Genomic DNA, 20,073 nt, shown 5'->3' on the forward strand with positions numbered 1-20,073 from the left:
CAATCAGAGTGTCGCGCTGGCGCATTCAAACTGAAGTACCATTATACGGGCACCAGCCGACACAAACACACACATACATACTAGGGGAGCGTTTCCCGTTGTTACGGCGGGCCCGAGCCGCCAGCCGTAACAACGGGAAACACGACAAACATGACGGGACATTTACGCAGGCATCACAAAGATTTAGATTTATCAAATTCAACTAGAAGTGGGAAAACAACGGTCCAACCAACTATTTCATCCTCATTTACAGTGAAACTTCCACACACTTCAGCTCGCGCGAAACGCCAGATCCATAGGTCTATTTATAGCAGCAGACCTGCAGCCTTGGAAAACGCTGGATTCAAACATTTAATTAGTGTACTTGAACCACGCTACAGTATGCCCAGCAACTGTAAATGTTGGGATATAGTTTGTTCAGGCTGTATTTGTTCCATGACTTTGGATACAATATATTTTTTTTTGTTGTTGCACATTGCACATTATTTTAAGAGGAACGCACAGCACACTGTTGTAACCAAAAACAGTCAATAGATGGCAGGCACCCACTGTGACTTTTTGTTTTTGTTTTTTTATTTTTTATTTTACACTTCAGTAAGAACAAGACGGTTAACTTTATATTGTAAATAAATTCTTTGAATTTGATCATTCCTGCCTAATGTCAATTATCATATATTACATAAATTTACACAAAAATAATATGGAAATTGCATCACCTATATGTAGCCGATCTTTTGAAATAAGATTTACTGTACAATGAATAGAACCAATGATCATAGACTAGCCTTAGCCTACAGAAGCATATGCCTCTGTGTTATAAAGTGGGGGAGCGGAAAAAAAAAAAAAAAAAAAAATCGAAAAAAAAATCGAATCGTGACCCCAAAATCGAAATTTAAATCGAATCGTGGAGTTGGCGAATCGTGACACCCCTAATATATATACATATATATATATATATATATACATATATATATATATATATATACATATATATATATATATATATACATATACATATATATATATACATATACATATATATATATACATATATATATATATATATATATATATATATATATATATATATATATATATATATATATATATATACATACACACACACACACACACACACACACACACACCCCTATATCTGTGCTGACGAGGGAGGGGCGCGTCATTAAATTCCCTCGCTGTAAACATGCTAACCGATGCTAGCGTGCGTACATGACAAAAACTCTTGAGTAACAAGAATGAAATGAAAATGCTATCATGCTGTCTTGGCTCAAAGCTTAAAAAAGAAAGAGCATGGTCAGAGGTGGATTCGCATGCTGGTACAGCACGGACGTAAAAAATAACATGGGCTCATGCTGAAGACTGCAGCGAAGTTAGTGATGCCTCGGCCTCCGGGGGAAGCTGCGGGAAAGCCGCTCCCAGGAAGCCGCCTCTACACTGCGGGAAAGTCGCTTCGACGGCGATACGCTCCGGGCTCCCGGGTATTTTCTTGTTTGTCCTAATAAGTATAAAATAAGTGTGGGAGAAGCTCTGAATGTAGATTTGGTGCTTGTGTATAGGATTAATTAGCTATCTATCTATCTATAGGACTGTCTCAGAAAATTAGAATACTGTGATAAAGTCCTTTATTTTCTGTAATGCAATTAAATAAGCAAAAATGCCATACATCCTGGATTCATTACAAATCAACTGAAATATTGCAAGCCTTTTATTATTTTATTTTAATATTGCTGATTATGGCTTACAGTTTAAGAAAACTCAAATATCCTATCTCAAAATATTAGAATATTTCCTTAGACCAAGTCCAAAAAATGTCATAATCAGCATAAATACACAAATACTCCAGTAGCATCTATATCTGTGCTGACGACGGAAGAGTGCGTGATTCAATTCCCTCGCTGTAAACATGCTAACCGATGCTAGTGGGTGTACATGTCAACAATAACTCTTGAGTTAAGAGAACGAAATGAAAATGCTATCATGCTGTCCTGGCTCGAAGCTTAAAAACAGGAGCACAGTCAGAGGTGGATTCGCATGCTGATACAGCACGGACATAAAAAAATAACATGGGCTCATGCTGAAGACTGCGGTGAAGTTAGTTTTAGGTTGGATAGTCGATATTCGACAGACATTCGCGATGCCTCCGCCTCCGGGGGAAGCTGCGGGAAAGCCGCTCCCAGGAAGCCACCTCTACACTGCGGGAAAGCCGCTTCGACGGCGATACGCTCCGGCTATTTTCTTGTTTGTCCTAATAAGTATAAAATAAGTGTGGGAGAAGCTCAAAATGCAGATTTGGTGCTGGTGTAGATTAATAAACTATCTATCTATCTATCTATCTATCTAATAGGACTGTCTCAGAAAATTATAATATTGTGATAAAGTCCTTTATTTTCTGTAATGCAATTAAATAAGCAAAAATGCCATAAATTCTGGATTCATTACAAATCAACTGAAATATTGCAAGCCTTTTATTATTTTATTTTAATATTGCTGATTATGGCTTACAGTTTAAGAAAACTCAAATATCCTATCTCAAAATATTAGAATATTTCCTTCGACCAAGTCAAAAAAAATTCATAATCAGCATAAATACACAAATACTCCAGTAGTATCTATATCTGTGCTGACGACGGAAGGGTGCGTCATTCAATTCCCTCGCTGTAAACATGCTAACCGATGCTAGTGTGTGTACATGTCAACAATAACTCTTGAGTTAAGAGAACGAAATGAAAATGCTATCATGCTGTCCTGGCTCGAAGCTTAAAAACAGGAGCACAGTCAGAGGTGGATTCGCATGCTGATACAGCACGGACATAAAAAAATAACATGGGCTCATGCTGTAGACTGCGGTGAAGTTAGTTTTAGGTTGGATATTCGATATTCGACAGACATTCGCGATGCCTCCGCCTCCGGGGGAAGCTGCGGGAAAGCCGCTCCCAGGAAGCGACCTCTACACTGCGGGAAAGCCGCTTCGACGGCGATACGCTCCGGCTATTTTCTTGTTTGTCCTAATAAGTATAAAATAAGTGTGGGAGAAGCTCTAAATGCAGATTTGGTGCAGATTAATAAACTATCTATCTATCTATCTAATAGGACTGTCTCAGAAAATTATAATATTGTGATAAAGTCCTTTATTTTCTGTAATGCAATTAAATAAGCAAAAATGCCATAAATTCTGGATTCATTACAAATCAACTGAAATATTGCAAGCTTTTTATTATTTTAATATTGCTGATTATGGCTTACAGCTTTAGAAAACTCAAATATCCTATCTAAAAAAAAAATTAGAATATTTCCTCAGACCAAGTACAAAAAATGTCATCATCAACATTAAAACAATAAAAGGCTTGCAATATTTCAGTTGATTTGTAATGAATCCAGAATGTATGGCATTTTTGCTTATTTAATTGCATTGCAGAAAATAAAGGACTTTATCACAATATTCTAATTTTCTGAGACAGTCCTGTATCTATCTATCTATCTATCGAATTGTAATTAGGGCTGCCAAGAAGAGTCGACTAGTCGTGACGCCGTCGACGGCTAATTTAAACAGTCGACTAGTCAGTTTTACATAATATATATCAGCTTTATATTTGTTTTCTCTTCCAAAACTGCCTCAATCGCTCGTTTGACTGCCTGCCACTCGTCCTCCTGCCTGCTCTTACTAGACGCACATGCGCAGTAGCATTAATCCGGGTCAGACATGACGTCAACACCAGCTGTACACAGTATGCTCTCATGGCTAACCGACATCGGACTTCGAAGGTTTGGGAACCTTAAAGCGAATAATGTTCAATGTAAAATATGCAAGACAGAAATTGCCTCTCACGGCAGTTGAGACGGAAGCACCTTTTGTCGAATCCTTCTGACGGCGAGGGACAGTCATCTCAGCCACTGTAAGTTATTTGGATGGTTAGCGTAGCTAAGTGCTAACGTGGACGTTCATTTAGCACACACTGTGTGATAAAACGTGCCCACGTTGGTTACAGCTTTTAAGTCCTCTTCTCCTGCCCAGGGACCTCCTAACCAAAGGTATGGCGACTGAGCAGGCAGATTCACGTTTTAGTTGTTTCACACAAACTTATTTTAGCGCTCCTCAACGACAGACGGTGGCACATGCAAGGTCTTCCGCTCTCCTTCTCTTTCCTAAACAACACCGCCCTCCTGCGCCAAAATGCGGCATTACAGCACTTAAAGTGCCAGGCTTGGCCTGTAACACAGCAATGTTATGGCTAAATAGTAAATGTGGCAACGATGTCTTAACGCTACGTTACAGTGCTAAAAGACTCCGTTCCACTTCATTGGAGAGCTTTATTATGAAGCCATCAACGTGCATGCCTCAAAAGTATTTTTTATATTGTTTACATGTTTGTTGTATTCATATTACTAATTGCTATTTAGTTTTAGTTTCAAATGCACTCAACATTTGTTGTTATAAATGTTAAAGGCAACAGTAATTGAGCTAAAAGTTCAAATGTACTATCGGCATAATTATCTTTTTTTGGATTGCACAAGGAATTCTGGTACAAACCAGGGGCGTCACTAGACTTAATACTGTACTGGGGCACAAATAATTCACGAGAGAGAAATATTCATTTCATTAAACATCTGCAAACTGAACATTTCCAAAAGTAAAAAATAAAATAAAATAAAATAAAATAAAGCACCCCTACATCTCTGGTTTTTTTTTCCATGGTAGAAGGCAGAGGTGGGAGTAAGTCATTGTTTTGCAGGTCACAAGTAAGTCTCAAGTCTTTGCCCTCAAGTCCCGAGTCAAGGCCCAAGTCAAGACCGACAAGTCACGAGTCAAGTCCCGAGTAAAGACCGACAAGTTTCAAGCGAGTCACAAGTCCTACACTTTGAGTTTCAAGTCCTTTCGAGTCTTTTTAACAACATCGTAGATTATATTTAGTTCAGACGACCATTAAAGTAGGAGGTCAGGGAGTGAACCCAGAGTGGTGCATCAGATTGCTGTGTTTGCATTGTATTACCAGTGAGATCACAGCCTCATTAATTACACAGCGACCAACGATAATTAGACAATAAACAACTGACATTATTACGTACTGTTCTTTGAGCAACTTCAGATGTTTAACGAAATTTGAAATTGTTGCCTCACCGTCAGTGATCTAATCTTGGACATTCTGCAATTCATTTTTTTTGTTGATCACCACATAGTTTTTGTACCTGAACAACTAGTGGTGCAACGGATTACAAAAGTCACGGATCGTATTGTTTAAAAGAAAATAATAATAATAATAAATAATCATATGAATACAACTTTGTCTTAATTTATTTTTATAAAAAGTTTTTGCCCATTATTATTATTATTATTATTATTATTATTATTATTATTATTATTTTTATTATTATCATTATCATTATCATTATTATTATTACAATTATTAATATACAAACTCAAAATGTATAACATGGCCATTAGGATTTAGGAATACAACTTTAAGTGCAAAATAAGGGAAGATACATAATTATTTTACACATCCTCCATGTATAAAATAACAAGGTATCTTACGTTCTATTGCACTTGAAGTTTTGGTTTCTAAAATCCAAATGGCCATACTGGACATTTTGAATGTTTTATTATTTTTTTTAATTTTTTTTTTAAAAGCTATTGTTTCATAAAATAATTATAAATGAAGGCAAAGTTCTATTTATTTATTTTTAATAATGAAAAATACATTAAGTCCAATTTAAGGCACAATCCCTTCGTTTAAATAGGGAGAGTGGATTACAAAGGTCTAGCCTAGGTCCACAATATGAAACGCAAGAGAGCCAAGGAACAGCTGTCACTATGCCAGCCAGGCACCCGATGCTAACACTAACAGCTAGCTACTCGCCACGATTTATTGTGGTTTCTTCGCGTCCTAAATTAGCTATTTAGTATACTTTTGGGGTGGCGTTATGATAAAGGTGGTAGAAAATATGCAATTTCAATAAAAACGTTGATAATGCAAGCCAAAATGTCAAAAGGAAGTGTCAAGCTTGCGTTCACGCCAAGCCTCAAAATCATCATTGATGCAGAGGTCCAGACCAGAACCAGCAGACCATAATCAACATTATGTTTCATGCTGGAAACACTGGAAATCAATATTGTTTTGATACAAGGAACAACGTTAGCTAACTAGGCATTAACTTAAGACAGACTCATGTTGCCTAGCAGCAAGCCAGGACTTCACTTACCTCTCTCATTCCTCGCTGCTTTCTCCCTGCTGCGGCCGAAAAACTTTCTGATATCCAACTTGGTGTTACAGTTCGAGTCAAATCAAAATCAAAATATTTTACCGTAACAAGTTGCTGTGTGCTAACGTTGACAAACTCAAGCAGTGATTCTCATGGCCTGCCCCTCCCTCCCTCGCTCTCTTTCTCTCATGACGTGAATAAATTACCATATTAATTAGCCATGTGCGCATTGTTGATGTGGAGTGAATACATACAGTAGCAACGAATTATATACTAAATAGTATGTGCGCTGCAGCAGGCTATGCGACGGAGACGTAAAACTCTGAAGAGATCTTTTTTTTTTTTTTTTTTTTTTTTTAATTTGGTGAAATTTTCACTGGGGCACTGCAGATCAATAACGGGGCACGTGCCCCAGTGAAATCTGTCTGGCGACGCCGATGGTACAAACTGCACTTTAATAAAAGTTGAATGTACTGTTAGTCTGTTACCTTTCATCTGTCACCATCTTTATTACTAACTTGTATATATATCTTAACAAATTCAAGCTATATGCTAATGATGGTTATATAAGAGTAGCTGCTTGCTTGTCAGCCCCTTAAAAATATTGGCCGAAGTCGTCAAAATAATAAAAAAAAAATGCTGGCCACCTTGGTAAAATTGGCTACATCCTTAGTTAAACAGATTTTATGTATATATAATTATATCCCTGAAATGAAAATGAACACATAATCAGAATGTGTTTCAGTTTTTGGGGTTCTCTGAGGGGAAAAAAAGAGAGAAAAAAAATTATTTAAAGAGGCTGACGATCCGATCTGATTAGTCGACTAATCGCGACTACTGTTGTTACTAGTCGACTAGCAAAATAGTCGTTTGTGGCAGCCCTAATTGTAATTGTTTTAAGTTAATTAGTTTACATGTAGTAAGGTGGCACTTTGAAAAATATATTAATTAGTAGTTACAACTTATGAGTGGAGTATTTTATTAGGCAGATGCATGTAAATTGTGAAAGTTACAAGATTTTGATCATTTTAAATGAAACAAGATATTCAAACCTTTAATGGAGTAACAAAATAATTGTAAATTAATTTGACAATTAACTAATTGTTGAGTTTTCAAATAATCATTGCGCCGCTACACCGAATCGAACCGAATCGATTCGTAATCCGACTGAATCGAACCGAACCGAATCGTTTCATTCTAAAATCGAATCGTCCTTGTATCGGATCGCACCCCATGTATCGACATGCGTATCGAATCGTCTTGATTGGAGAGATTTACACCATTAATATAAATATAAATATAAATATATATATATATATATATATATATATATATATATATATATATATATAATATATATATATATATTTATTTATTTTTTATTTATTTACTTTTCACATAGACCCGGCATGGTCTTTGGGCCCCTATGACCTTTGTACAACCCTTCGTTCAAAATGAGGGAGCGGCCGCCTCCAGCTAATTTTGCGGCGCCCTCAGCCAGAGCGACTTGTATCGCTCAACTTGGGTGGACCAACTGTCCCGCGTAGAATGTAAACACACATCATCCCGAAAATTGGAGCCATGTCCCGCGAATTCAATGCTTGCTCTAATTTAAAAAAAAAATTAAAAACTATAATGAGAGCTTAACGTCGCAATTAAAAACTTACTGTGCAACGTAGCCTTCATCAATCACCAATTGTTTGAATTTTTGCACAAATTCGTCGGGCTGTTAGTTAATACATTTATGTAAAACTAAACACCTCATGGGTCCAGGGGCGAATGACGAGGAAACTACATAGACACATATCTATTATGTATCTATGGTCACATACGGTACAGGTCCCTCTTAGCCAATGGAATGCCAGGAAGATGCCAGTCATAGCCAATGGTCGAGCAGCTCTAAGTATGTTGCGTTCAGTAAACTCTGGGAGCTGTGAGTAGCAGCCCATACTGTATTTTTACCTTTCATATCCTGAAACTTCTTTCGTAACAAGAGGCAATATTTTCCCGTTGAGGAGTTTCTTAACTTGAAAATGTTGTATGAAGGGATGTTCGTAAGTAGAGGTACCACTGTATATTTTTCGACCCTAGGGGGGCGCTATCGAGCCACCTTGTTATGGCAACTTCATAATAATAAATTTTCCGCCGGTCCCGAAGAGTGTGCAAAGTGTTTGGTGAGTTTTTGTGAATGTTTAGGTCCCCAAAAACGCGATCTTTTACGGAGGAGGAGACGGAGGAGGAGGAAGAAGAGGAGGAAGAAGAAGAAGAAAAAGAAGAAGAAGAATTCAAAAGAAAAACAAGAGGCCTCGCAGCAGTAGTTGCTCGGGCCCTAATAATAATAATAATAATTATAATAATAATAATAATAATAATAATAATAATAATAATTAGGGACCGACCGATATGCATTTTTTGAGGTCGAATTAGCTTCTTGACATGCGTCACGAGTCCCTCATAAACAGCGAGAATCCGGTCACTTTTCAAAATAATTTTTTTTAATCCTGGGCTAATCAATTAACCGGAAGCACAGTACTTTTTATTTTATTTATTTATTTATTTTTTCAACTGTGCGACTCGCCACGGCCCGGTCCAAGGTGGCCCACAGCTCGGTACAGGTCCGGGCCCGCTGGTTGGGGACCACTGGATTAGAACAAATACTGACTGTTTTGGTGCGTTTTAGCCTCTTGGGGGCAGTGTGGTGCCGTGCATCCATTGGGTTACACGCTTAAGAGTACAGAAGAAAGCTGCGATTGAATTCTATTAAAATAACTAGTTTTTCACACATTGGGAAGAATTTGTGCCTTTGCGTAGTGTTATCTTATCTGTGGGTATGTGTCCCCACAAGGTTTGTGGGTGGATATTTGTTATTTGAAAGAAAATGACTCCCAAAGTCGCTGCTGACTTCCTGTGAGCATTTTCTAACTTCCTGTTAGCGCAACGCTAGCGACAGTCATTAAAGGGCTTAAAGGACATTTAGGGATAACAGAATTTAGAGTCGATGATGATCATCATTACCAGGTGTCTGATACTGCTTGGTGGCATAGATGGTAAAGTGCATTGCCCAGTAACTTGGAGGTCATAAGTTCCCTCTCCATTTATGTCATAATCATTCCACATGCATTCAAATCTTAGCATTCAGCTTTCAGCATTCCCACGCAATTTCTCCAGAAATTGCATCTAATCTAGTTGATCAAGTTTTTTTTTTTTTTTTTTAATTATTATTTTTATTATTATTTTAAACTTCCTTAGGCTAAATCTTTTTAAAGTTTGCTGAATAATATTTTAATATTGTCACTATGTTCTTTTAGTACATTTTGTAACCTACTTTTATTTTCTCTTCTTCCTCTGAATGGTAAAACTAGTGTTTGTTGATGCTTATGTGTTGTCTTTCCTTGTGTAAAGCACATTGAGTCGCCTTATATATGAAATGTGCTATACAAATAAACTTGCCTTGTCTCCTGAATGAGAATTTCACTGTGTTATAATGGAAACCAATTTTAAAGTTAATAATCAGATGCCCATTCCTCTTTGGCAGATCTGAGTCAAGTTTGTTTCTTTCAATTGTACTTTCAAAGTAAACTTCCAATTGTTACCTTGTAAGCTTCATCACTAGCAGTCTTCATCTTCTCATTGATCCAGCTCTTCAGCTCATCAGAATCCCTGAAGAACTGCTGCAGGTGGAAAGAATCCTCCAAGGCACAACGCCGAGACTGAGCGCGTTCATGTAGCGCATTTCGGCGACTGAGAAGCTAAAATATTCGATTAAAAACAAACATAGAATCATTGTTATAACATTAACCAGTAGGCATGGGAGGAGACACAAATCCCAAAATATACATTTTCCAGTTTTCAAAAATCAAAATGTTTGCCTTGTAATGAGCAGACTGCAAGAAAATTTACGATCTAGTTCTGAGGTGCAAATGTCAACAAACAAAGAGAGTCACTTGTGTTACAGGATGATATTTCAAGGCATATAAAATGTGAGAAATCTCGTGGCGTATCTCATATTACAAGGTCTCGTCCCATCCCTATTAACCAGTAAAAACAAAAAATAAAATAAAAATTGTTCTCACTGCATCTCTGCGGGTAGCCACATCTTCATAGGCATAATGGTTGTTCTGTATAAGTTTTGTTGCAAATTCATCTAAAGCCTTGAAGAAGTAGAAAGAGAGGCACAAAGAGATACAAATGAATAATATACATACCAGGTGAGTCAGAGAAGTTGCAGGACTGGTGTCACTATATATAAACAGTGGCCCGATGGCCATCAATTGACTAATGCCTTGGTCAGACTACAAGAAAATAGCCAGATTTTGGCCCGACAGACGTGTCACAGCCAAACAGGGCATGTCGTTAATGATTGAGTTGTATTGTCCAGAGGCGGGAAGAGTAGCCAAAAATTGTGCTCAAGTAAGAGAACGTTCTTTCAAAATAATATTACTCAAGTAAAAGTAAAAAGTAGTCATTAAAAAATTAACTCAAGTAGAAGTAAAAAAGTATTCGCTGAAAAGAATACTCAAGTACTGAGTAACTGCTTGAACATTGATTTATTTTTTAAAAACAATGTAATCAGACAGACGAAAACATTCATTTTGTTGGGGTGAACCCTCTGTTGACAGAAAAAAAATAGGCTATGAGTTTACAGGCGAGGAGGCCATTAAAATCACTCATTCAGTTCAATTTGCAAAGTTAAATTAAACTAGAGCTGCAAGCAGCTATAAAGGGCCCTCGCAGCCCGAGCCACGTTGGGGTACTTGCACGTTGGGGTACTTGCACGTTGGGGTACTCGCACATTGGGGTACTGTCATATTAGGAGCAAAATTTCTTTGAACATGGCATGATAAACCTTTACATGTGAATTTTTTTTGCCAGGTGTGATGTGTGTGACAAGCTCAATGTGTTTTGGTGATTGGCAAGATCTGCAAAAATCAGCTTCCTTTTTTATTTTTAGGGAATGAGTTGACCTGACTTTTTTTTTTTTTTTTTTACAAGAGTATATATACCCATCATCACTTGTACTCATTGCACAATGTTATTTTTATTGTTCATAGAGGAGATCAAAAAAAAAATGAAACTGAATAATAAAAGTACAGATGTTTGGATCGGTCTGATACCAGTGAACATCTTGAGTAGTGGAAAGTAAAAGAATATTCATAAATGACTTAGTTATAACACTTACGAGTTCACTAATTTTGTTCAAAATACAGTAAGTGAGGATTTTTGGTGGCGCAGTATTTAGAACTGAATTTTGTCATAGAGATACCTTCAGGCCTTGACTATAAATATACATGTCAAGTTTGGGATTTTTTGAAGCATGTACCGGGGAGTTATTCAGCATATCCTTCATTCACGATACTGTTTTTAACGTCCAGAGAGGCTATCAAAAATAAATAAAACTGTTAACATGTTTCAAAATACCGTAAGTGGGGTATTTTTTTTTCTGCCTCAAGGGCTAGGTGGCGCTGCATATATAACTGAATGTTGTCACAGAGATACCTTCAGGCCTTGATGATAAACATACATGTCAAGTTTGGGATTTTTGGAGCATGTACCGGGGAGTTATCAATAATATCCTTTTTCATTGCGAAACGTGTTTACAATTTTTGTAAAAATACCGTAAGTGGGTTTTTTTTTTTTTTTTCATGCCTCAAGGGCTAGGTGGCGCTGCATATATAACTGAATGTTGTCATAGAGATAGCTTCAGGCCTCGACTATAAACATACATGTCAAGTTTGGGATTTTTTGGAGCATGTACCGGAAAGTTATTAAGCATATCCTTTTTCAGTGCGAAACACAAAGTTTGATGCCCCGCCTTCATCATATAGTATTTCGAAAAGTCAAGATTTTTTTCCCCCCGTCGTTGGCTCAGGTCTTGACATGGTCCAGGTCAAGTCTTAACTCAGTCGGATGAAACGTGTAGGAGAAGTGGGCAAAAGTCTGCCCCCTGTAATTGTGCAAAAATCGTCAAAAATGGGACATTCAAAAATTCGTAGCTCACTTCCTGTTCATTTTAGCATATGGGTCCAAGAGACTTTTTTTGTAGGTCTTGGGCTCCCTCATACACTTAAAAATATTCGTCGTTCTTGCTTAAACGTACAACCGGGACTGCTTCGTTAAAAATTTCTAGGGGGCGCTATTGAGTCATTTTTGTAAAAATAGCACAATCAACAATAAAATATTGCTCATTTTACCAGGCCAGATGTGTGTGCCAAGTTTCATGAGTTTCTGTGCATGTTTAGACACTCAAAACTGGCGTTGTTTTCTTGGCGAACAGCGCTTAGCCACGCCCTCAGCAATTCGCGAAAACTCACAAACTTCGTGTTGTGACATCATGAAGGCCGAAACCCTCTTCTGAGCAAATATGAGGTAGGTCCAGTTAACGTGTTTGGAGAAAAACGTACAAGAAAATTCGTAAGAAAAAAAATTGCCACTAGGTGGCGCTATCAGTTAGATGAAATATAAGTTCGTAGATGTCTTTAGGGCTGGACTCTCATCAAATGTGTGAAATTTTGAGAAGATAGGATCATCTCGGTCAAGTTAATGCAGCTTTTATTTTCACGAAAAATCTTCAGACTTTGCGTCACCGTAGCGGCCACGCCCTTTGGCGAAAAGTTACAATATTCGGTGTGGGGCATGATCAACATCTTAAGGCTTTTCTGACCAATTTTCAACTGGATCCCTTCAACGAGCTCAGCACAGTAGCTAAAATCGTAAAGTATGACATTTATTGTTACCACTAGATGGCGCTATATGTATAACTGAATTTTATCATATAGATGTTTTCAGTCCGTGACTATTACGTTGCCTGAGAAGTTTGAGATTTTTTGGAGCTTGAACATGGGAGTTATTAAGCATTTGCTCTTTCTGGACAAATGAAATTTTAAAGGCAATATTTGATGCCCCGCCCCCATCATATAGTATTTCGAAAAGGCAAGATTTTTTGCCCAGTTGTTCTCTTAGGTCTTGAGATGATAAATGCCAAGTTTGAAGTCAATTGGATGAAAAATGTTTGCAAAGGGGGAAAAAGCATGACCACAGTGAATGTGCCAAAATAGGCCAAAATTGGACATTAAAAAATTCATAGCTCACTTCCTGTACATTTTAGCTACATGGTCGCAATAGACTTTTTTTGTGCATCTCGGGGTGCTACACGTGCCTGCCAATTTTTGTTGCTCTAGCTCAAACGTGCCGGGCTTGGTTTTTATTTTTCTACGCTAGGGGGCGCTATAGAGTCGCGTTGTTATAACGACTTCATAATATCAAATTTTTCGCCGGACCTGAGGAGTGTGCAAAGTTCGGTGAGTTTTCGTGAATATTTAGGTACCCAAAATCGCGATTGTTTGCGGAGAATAAAGAAGAAGAAGAAGAAGAAGAAGAATTTTTACAAAAACAATAGGGACCTCGCAGCGGTCGCTGCTCGGGCCCTAACTAGAGCTGCGAGCAGCTATAAAGGGCCCTCGCAGCCCGGGCCACGTTGGTGTCCTTGCACGTTGGGGTCCTTGCACGTTAGGGTACTGGCACGTTGGGGTACTGGCATATTGGAAGCAAAATTTCTTTGAAAATGGCATAATAAACGTTTACATGTAGAACATTTTTTTTGTGAGTGTGTGTCAAGCTCAACGGGTTTTGGTGATTGTTAAGACCTGCAAAAATCAGCGTCCTTATTTATTTTTAGGCAATGAGTTGCCCTGGTTGGTATTTTTTGTAAAAGTGTATATATACATCATCGCTCGTTGTACTCATTGCACAATGTTACTTTTATTGTCCAAAGGGGCAATCAAAAATGAATAAAACAAAATGGAAACGTACATACATTTGGATCGGTGTGAAGCCAGTGAACAATTTGATTGGTGGAAACTAAAAGAATATTCATAAATGACTTAGTTATCACACTTAGAATGAGTTTACATTTTTTGTACAAAATACCGTATGTGTTTTTTTTTTTTTATATATATTATGCCTCAAGGGCGAGGTGGCGCTGCATTTATAACTGAATGTTGTCATAGAGATACCTTCAGGCCTTGATTATAAGCATACATGTCAAGTGTGGGATTTTTTTTGGAGCATGTACCGTGGTGTTATTATGCATATCCTTCATTCACGATATTGCTTTTAATGTCCACAGAGGCTATCAAAAATAAATAAAAATATATATATGTTTGGATAAGTCTGATGCCAGTGAACATTTTGAGTGGTGGAAACTAAAAGAATATTCATAAATGACTTAGTTATCACACTCAGAATGAGTTTACATCTTTTGCACAAAATACCGTATGTGGGGTATTTTTTTTATGCCTCAAGGGCTAGGTGACACTGCATATATAACTGAATGTTGTCATAGAGATAGCTTCAGGCCTTGACAATAAACATACATGTCAAGTTTGGGATTTTTTGGAGCATGTACCGGGGAGTTATTTAGCTTATCCTTTTTCAGTGCGAAACACAAATTTTGATGCCCCGCCTTCATCATATAGTATTTCGAAAAGTCAAGATTTTTCCCCCTGTCGTTGGCTCAGGTCTTGACATGGTCCAGGTCAAGTCTTAACTCAGTCAGATGAAACGTTTAGGAGAAGTGGGCAAAAGTCTGCCCCCTGTGAATGTGCAAAAATCGTCAAAAATGGGACATTCAAAAATTCGTAGCTCACTTCCTGTTCATTTTAGCATATGGGTCCAATAGACTTTTTTGTAGGTCTTGGGCTCCCTCATACACCTAAAAATGTTCGTAGATCTTGCTTCAACGTACAACCGGGGCTGCTTCATTAAAAATGCCTAGGGGGCGCTATTGAGTCATTTTTGTAAAAATAGCACAATCAACAATAAAATATTGTTCATTTTACCAGGCCAGATGTGTGTGCCAAGTTTCATGAGTTTCTGCGCATGTTTAGACCCTCAAAACTGGCGTTGTTTTCTTGGCGAACAGTGCTTAGCCACGCCCACAGTGATTCGCGAAAACTCACAAACTTCGTGTTGTGACATCATGAAGGCCAAATCCCTCATCTGAGCAAATATGAGGTAGGTCCAGTTAACGTGTTTGGAGAAAAACGTAGAAGAAAATTCGTAAGAAAAAAAATTGCCACTAGGTGGCGCTATCAGTAAGATGAAATACAAGTTCATAGATGTCTTTAGGGCTGGACTCTCATCAAATGTGTGAAATTTTGAGAAGATAGGATCATCTCGGTCAAGTTAATGCAGCTTTTATTGTCACGAAAAATCTTTAGACTTTGCGGCACCGCAGCGGCCATGCCCTTTGGCGAAAAGTTACAATATTCGGTGTGGGGCATGATCAACATCTTAAGGCTTTTCTGACCAATTTTCAACTGGATCCCTTCAACGAGCTCAGCGCAGTAGCTAAAAACGTAAAGTAAGACATTTATTGTTACCACTAGGTGGCGCTATATGTATAACTGAATTTTATCATATAGATGTTTTCAGGCCGTGACTATTACATTGCCTGAGAAGTTTGAGATTTTTTGGAGCTTGAACATGGGAGTTATTAAGCATTTGCTCTTTCTGGACAAATGAAATTTTAAAGGCAATATTTGATGCTCCGCCCCCGTCATATAGTATTTCGAAAAGGCAAGATGTTTTGCCCAGCTGTTCTCTCAGGTCTTGAGATGATAAATGCCAAGTTTGAAGTCAATTGGATGAAAAATGTTTGCAAAGGGGGAAAAAGCATGACCACAGTGAATGTGCCAAAATAGGCCAAAGTTGGACATTAAAAAATTCATAGCTCACTTCCTGTACATTTTAGCTACATGGTCCCAATAGACTTTTTTGTGCGTCTCGGGGTGTTACACGTGCCTGCCAATTTTCGTTGCTCTAGCTCAAACATGCCGGGCTTGGTTTTTATTTTTCTATGCTAGGGGGCGCTATAGAGTCGCGTTGTTATAACGACTTCATAATATCAAATTTTTCGCCGGACCTGAGGAGTGTGCAAAGTTCGGTGAGTTTTCGTGAATATTTAGGTACCCAAAATCGCGATTGTTTGCGGAGAATAAAGAAGAAGAAGAAGAAGAAGAAGAATTTTAACAAAAACAATAGGGACCTCGCAGCGGTCGCTGCTCGGGCCCTAACTAGAGCTGCGAGCAGCTATAAAGGGCCCTCGCAGCCCGGGCCACGTTGGGGTCCTTGCACGTTGGGGTACTTGCACGTTAGGGTACTGGCACGTTGGGGTACTGGCATATTGGAAGCAAAATTTCTTTGAAAATGGCATAATAAACGTTTACATGTAGAATATTTTTTTTGCCAGTGTGTGTCAAGCTCAACGGGTTTTGGTCCTTGTTAAGACCTGCAAAAATCAGCGTCCTTATTTATTTTTAGGCAATGAGTTGCCCTGATTGGTATTTTTTTGTAAAAGTGTATATATACATCATCGCTCGTTGTACTCATTGCACAATGTTACTTTTATTGTCCAAAGGGGCAATCAAAAATGAATAAAACAAAATGGAAAGGTACATACGTTTGGATCGGTGTGAAGCCAGTGAACAATTTGAGTGGTGGAAACTAAAAGAATATTCATAAATGACTTAGTTATCACACTTAGAATGAGTTTACATTTTTTGTACAAAATACCGTATGTGTTTTTTTTTTTTTTATATATATTATGCCTCAAGGGGTAGGTGGCGCTGTATTTATAATTGAATGTTGTCATAGAGATACCTTCAGGCCTTGATTATAAGCATACATGTCAAGTGTGGGATTTTTTTTGGAGCATGTACCGTGGAGTTATTATGCATATCCTTCATTCACGATATTGCTTTTAATGTCCACAGAGGCGATCAAAAATAAATAAAAATATATATATGTTTGGATAAGTCTGATGCCAGTGAACATTTTGAGTGGTAGAAACTAAAAGAATATTCATAAATGACTTAGTTATCACACTTAGAATGAGTTTACATTTTTTGTGCAAAATACCGTATGTGGGGTATGTTTTTTTTATGCCTCAAGGGCTAGGTGACGCTGCATATATAACTGAATGTTGTCATAGAGATAACTTCAGGCCTTGACGATAAACATACATGTCAAGTTTGGGATTTTTTGGAGCATGTACCGGGGAGTTATCAAGCATATCCTTTTTCATTGCGAAACACAAATTTTGATGCCCCGCCCTCATCATATAGTATTTCGAAAAGTCTAAATTTTTCCCCCTGTCGTTGGCTCAGGTCTTGACATGGTCCAGGTCAAGTCTTAACTCAGTCAGATGAAACGTGTAGGATAAGTGGGCAAAAGTCTGCCCCCTGTGAATGTGCAAAAATCGTCAAAAATGGGACATTCAAAAATTCGTAGCTCACTTCCTGTTCATTTTAGCATATGGGTCCAAGAGACTTTTTTGAAAAATATTCGTCATTCTTGCTTAAACGTACAACCGGGGCTGCTTCGTTAAAAATTTCTAGGGGGCGCTATTGATTCTTTTTTTTTTTAAATAGCACAATCAACAATAAAATATTGCTCATTGTACCAGGCCAGATGTGTGTGCCAAGTTTCATGAGTTTCTGTGCATGTTTAGACCCTCAAAACTGGCGTTGTTTTCTTGGCGAACAGCGCTTAGCCACGCCCACAGCAATTCGCGAAAACTCACAAACTTCGTGTTGTGACACCGTGAAGGCCGAAACCCTCATCTGAGCAAATATGAGGTAGGTCCAGTTAACGTGTTTGGAGAAAAACGTAGAAGAAAATTCGTAAGAAAAAAAATTGCCACTAGGTGGCGCTATCAGTAAGATGAAATATAAGTTCATAGATGTCTTTAGGGCTGGACTCTCATCAAATGTGTGAAATTTTGAGAAGATAGGATGATCTCGGTCAAGTTAATGCAGCTTTTATTGTCACGAAAAAACTTTAGACTTTGCGGCACCGTAGCGGCCACGCCCTTTGGTGAAAAGTTACAATATTCGGTGTGGGGCATGATCAACATCTTAAGGCTTTTCTGACCAATTTTCAACTGGATCCCTTCAACGAGCTCAGCGCAGTAGCTAAAAACGTAAAGTATGACATTTATTGTTACCATTACATAGGTGGCGCTATATGTATAACTAAATTTTATCATATAGATGTTTTCAGGCCGTGACTATTACGTTGCCTGAGAAGTTTGAGATTTTTTGGAGCTTGTACATGGGAGTTATTCATCATTTGCTCTTTCTGGAAAAATGAAATTTTAAAGGCAATATTTGATGCCCCGCCCCCGTCATATAGTATTTCGAAAAGGCAAGACTTTTTGCCCAGTTGTTCTCTCAGGTCTTGAGATGATAAATGCCAAATTTGAAGTCAATTGGATGAAAAATGTTTGCAAAGGGGGAAAAAGCATGACCACAGTGAATGTGCCAAAATAGGCCAAAATTGGACATAAAAAAATTCATAGCTCATTTCCTGTACATTTTAGCTACATGGTCCCAATAGACTTTTTTGTGCGTCTCGGGGTGCTACACGTGCCTGCCAATTTTTGTTGCTCTAGCTCAAACGTGCCGGGCTTGGTTTTTATTTTTCTACGCTAGGGGGCGCTATAGAGTCGCGTTGTTATGACAACTTCATAATATCAAATTTTTCGCCGGGCCTGAGGAGTGTGCAAAGTTTGGTGAGTTTTCGTGAATGTTTAGGTACCCAAAATCGTGATCGTTTGCGGAGAATAAAGAATAATAATAACTAGAGCTGCGAGCAGCTATAAAGGGCCCTCGCAGCCCGGGCCACGTTGGGGTCCTTGCACGTTGGGGTACTTGCACGTTGGGGTACTGGCACGTTGGGGTACTGGCATATTGGAAGCAAAATTTCTTTGAAAATGGCATAATAAACGTTTACATGTAGAATATATTTTTTGCCAGTGTCTGTCAAGCTCAACGGATTTTGGTGATTGTTAAGACCTGCAAAAATCAGCGTCCTTATTTACTTTTAGGCAATGAGTTGCCCTGATTGGTATTTTTTTGTAAAAGTGTATATACACATCATCGCTCGTTGTACTCATTGCACAATGTTTACTTTTATTGTCCAAAGGGGCAATCAAAAATGAATAAAGCAAAATGGAAACGTACATACGTTTGGATCGGTGTGAAGCCAGTGAACAATTTGAGTGGTGGAAACTAAAAGAATATTCATAAATGACTTAGTTATCACACTTAGAATGAGTGTACATTTTTTGTACAAAATAGCGTATGTGGGGTATTTTTTTAATTTTTTTTATATAAGCCTCAAGGGCTAGGTGGCGCTGTATTTATAACTGAATGTTGTCATAGAGATACCTTCAGGCCTTGATTATAAGCATACATGTCAAGTGTGGGATTTTTTTTTGGAGCATGTACCGTGGAGTTATTAAGCATATCCTTCATTCACGATATTGCTTTTAATGTCCATAGAGGCTATCAAAAATAAATAAAAATATATATATGTTTGGATAAGTCTGATGCCAGTGAACATTTTGAGTGGTGGAAACTAAAAGAATATTCATAAATGACTTCGTTATCACACTTAGAATGAGTTTACATTTTTTGTACAAAATACCGTATGTGGGGTATTTTTTTTTATGCCTCAAGGGCTAGGTGGCGCTGCATATATAACTGAATGTTGTCATAGAGATAACTTCAGGCCTTGACGATAAACATACATGTCAAGTTTGGGATTTTTTGGAGCATGTACCGGGGAGTTATCAAGCATATCCTTTTTCATTGCGAAACACACATTTTGATGCCCCGCCCTCATCATATAGTATCTCGAAAAGTCAAGATTTTTCCCCCTGTCGTTGGCTCAGGTCTTGACATGGTCCAGGCCAAGTCTTACCTCAGTCGGATGAAACGTGTAGGAGAAGTGGGCAAAAGTCTGCCCCCTGTAAATGTGCAAAAATCGTCAAAAATAGGACATTCAAAAATT

The 20,073-nt window shown here is 38.1% G+C and overlaps 1 protein-coding gene across 7 annotated transcripts in view; it reads right to left on the reverse strand.

Annotated features, from left to right (window-relative positions):
• Positions 1-20,073, reverse strand: part of sptan1 (spectrin alpha, non-erythrocytic 1) — a 307,457-nt gene that overhangs the window by 211,444 nt on the left and 75,940 nt on the right. For all 7 annotated transcript variants that reach the window (XM_077498154.1, XM_077498152.1, XM_077498151.1 and 4 more), the window contains exons 12-13: positions 10,293-10,370; positions 9,813-9,968 (exon numbers count right to left, since the gene is read on the reverse strand). In XM_077498154.1, the coding sequence (XP_077354280.1) occupies positions 9,813-9,968; positions 10,293-10,370 (234 nt within the window). The remainder of the gene's footprint in view (positions 1-9,812; positions 9,969-10,292; positions 10,371-20,073) is intronic.

This window comes from Festucalex cinctus, chromosome 15 (assembly GCF_051991245.1).
Source record: "Festucalex cinctus isolate MCC-2025b chromosome 15, RoL_Fcin_1.0, whole genome shotgun sequence".
NCBI classification, from domain to species: Eukaryota; Metazoa; Chordata; class Actinopteri; order Syngnathiformes; family Syngnathidae; genus Festucalex; species Festucalex cinctus.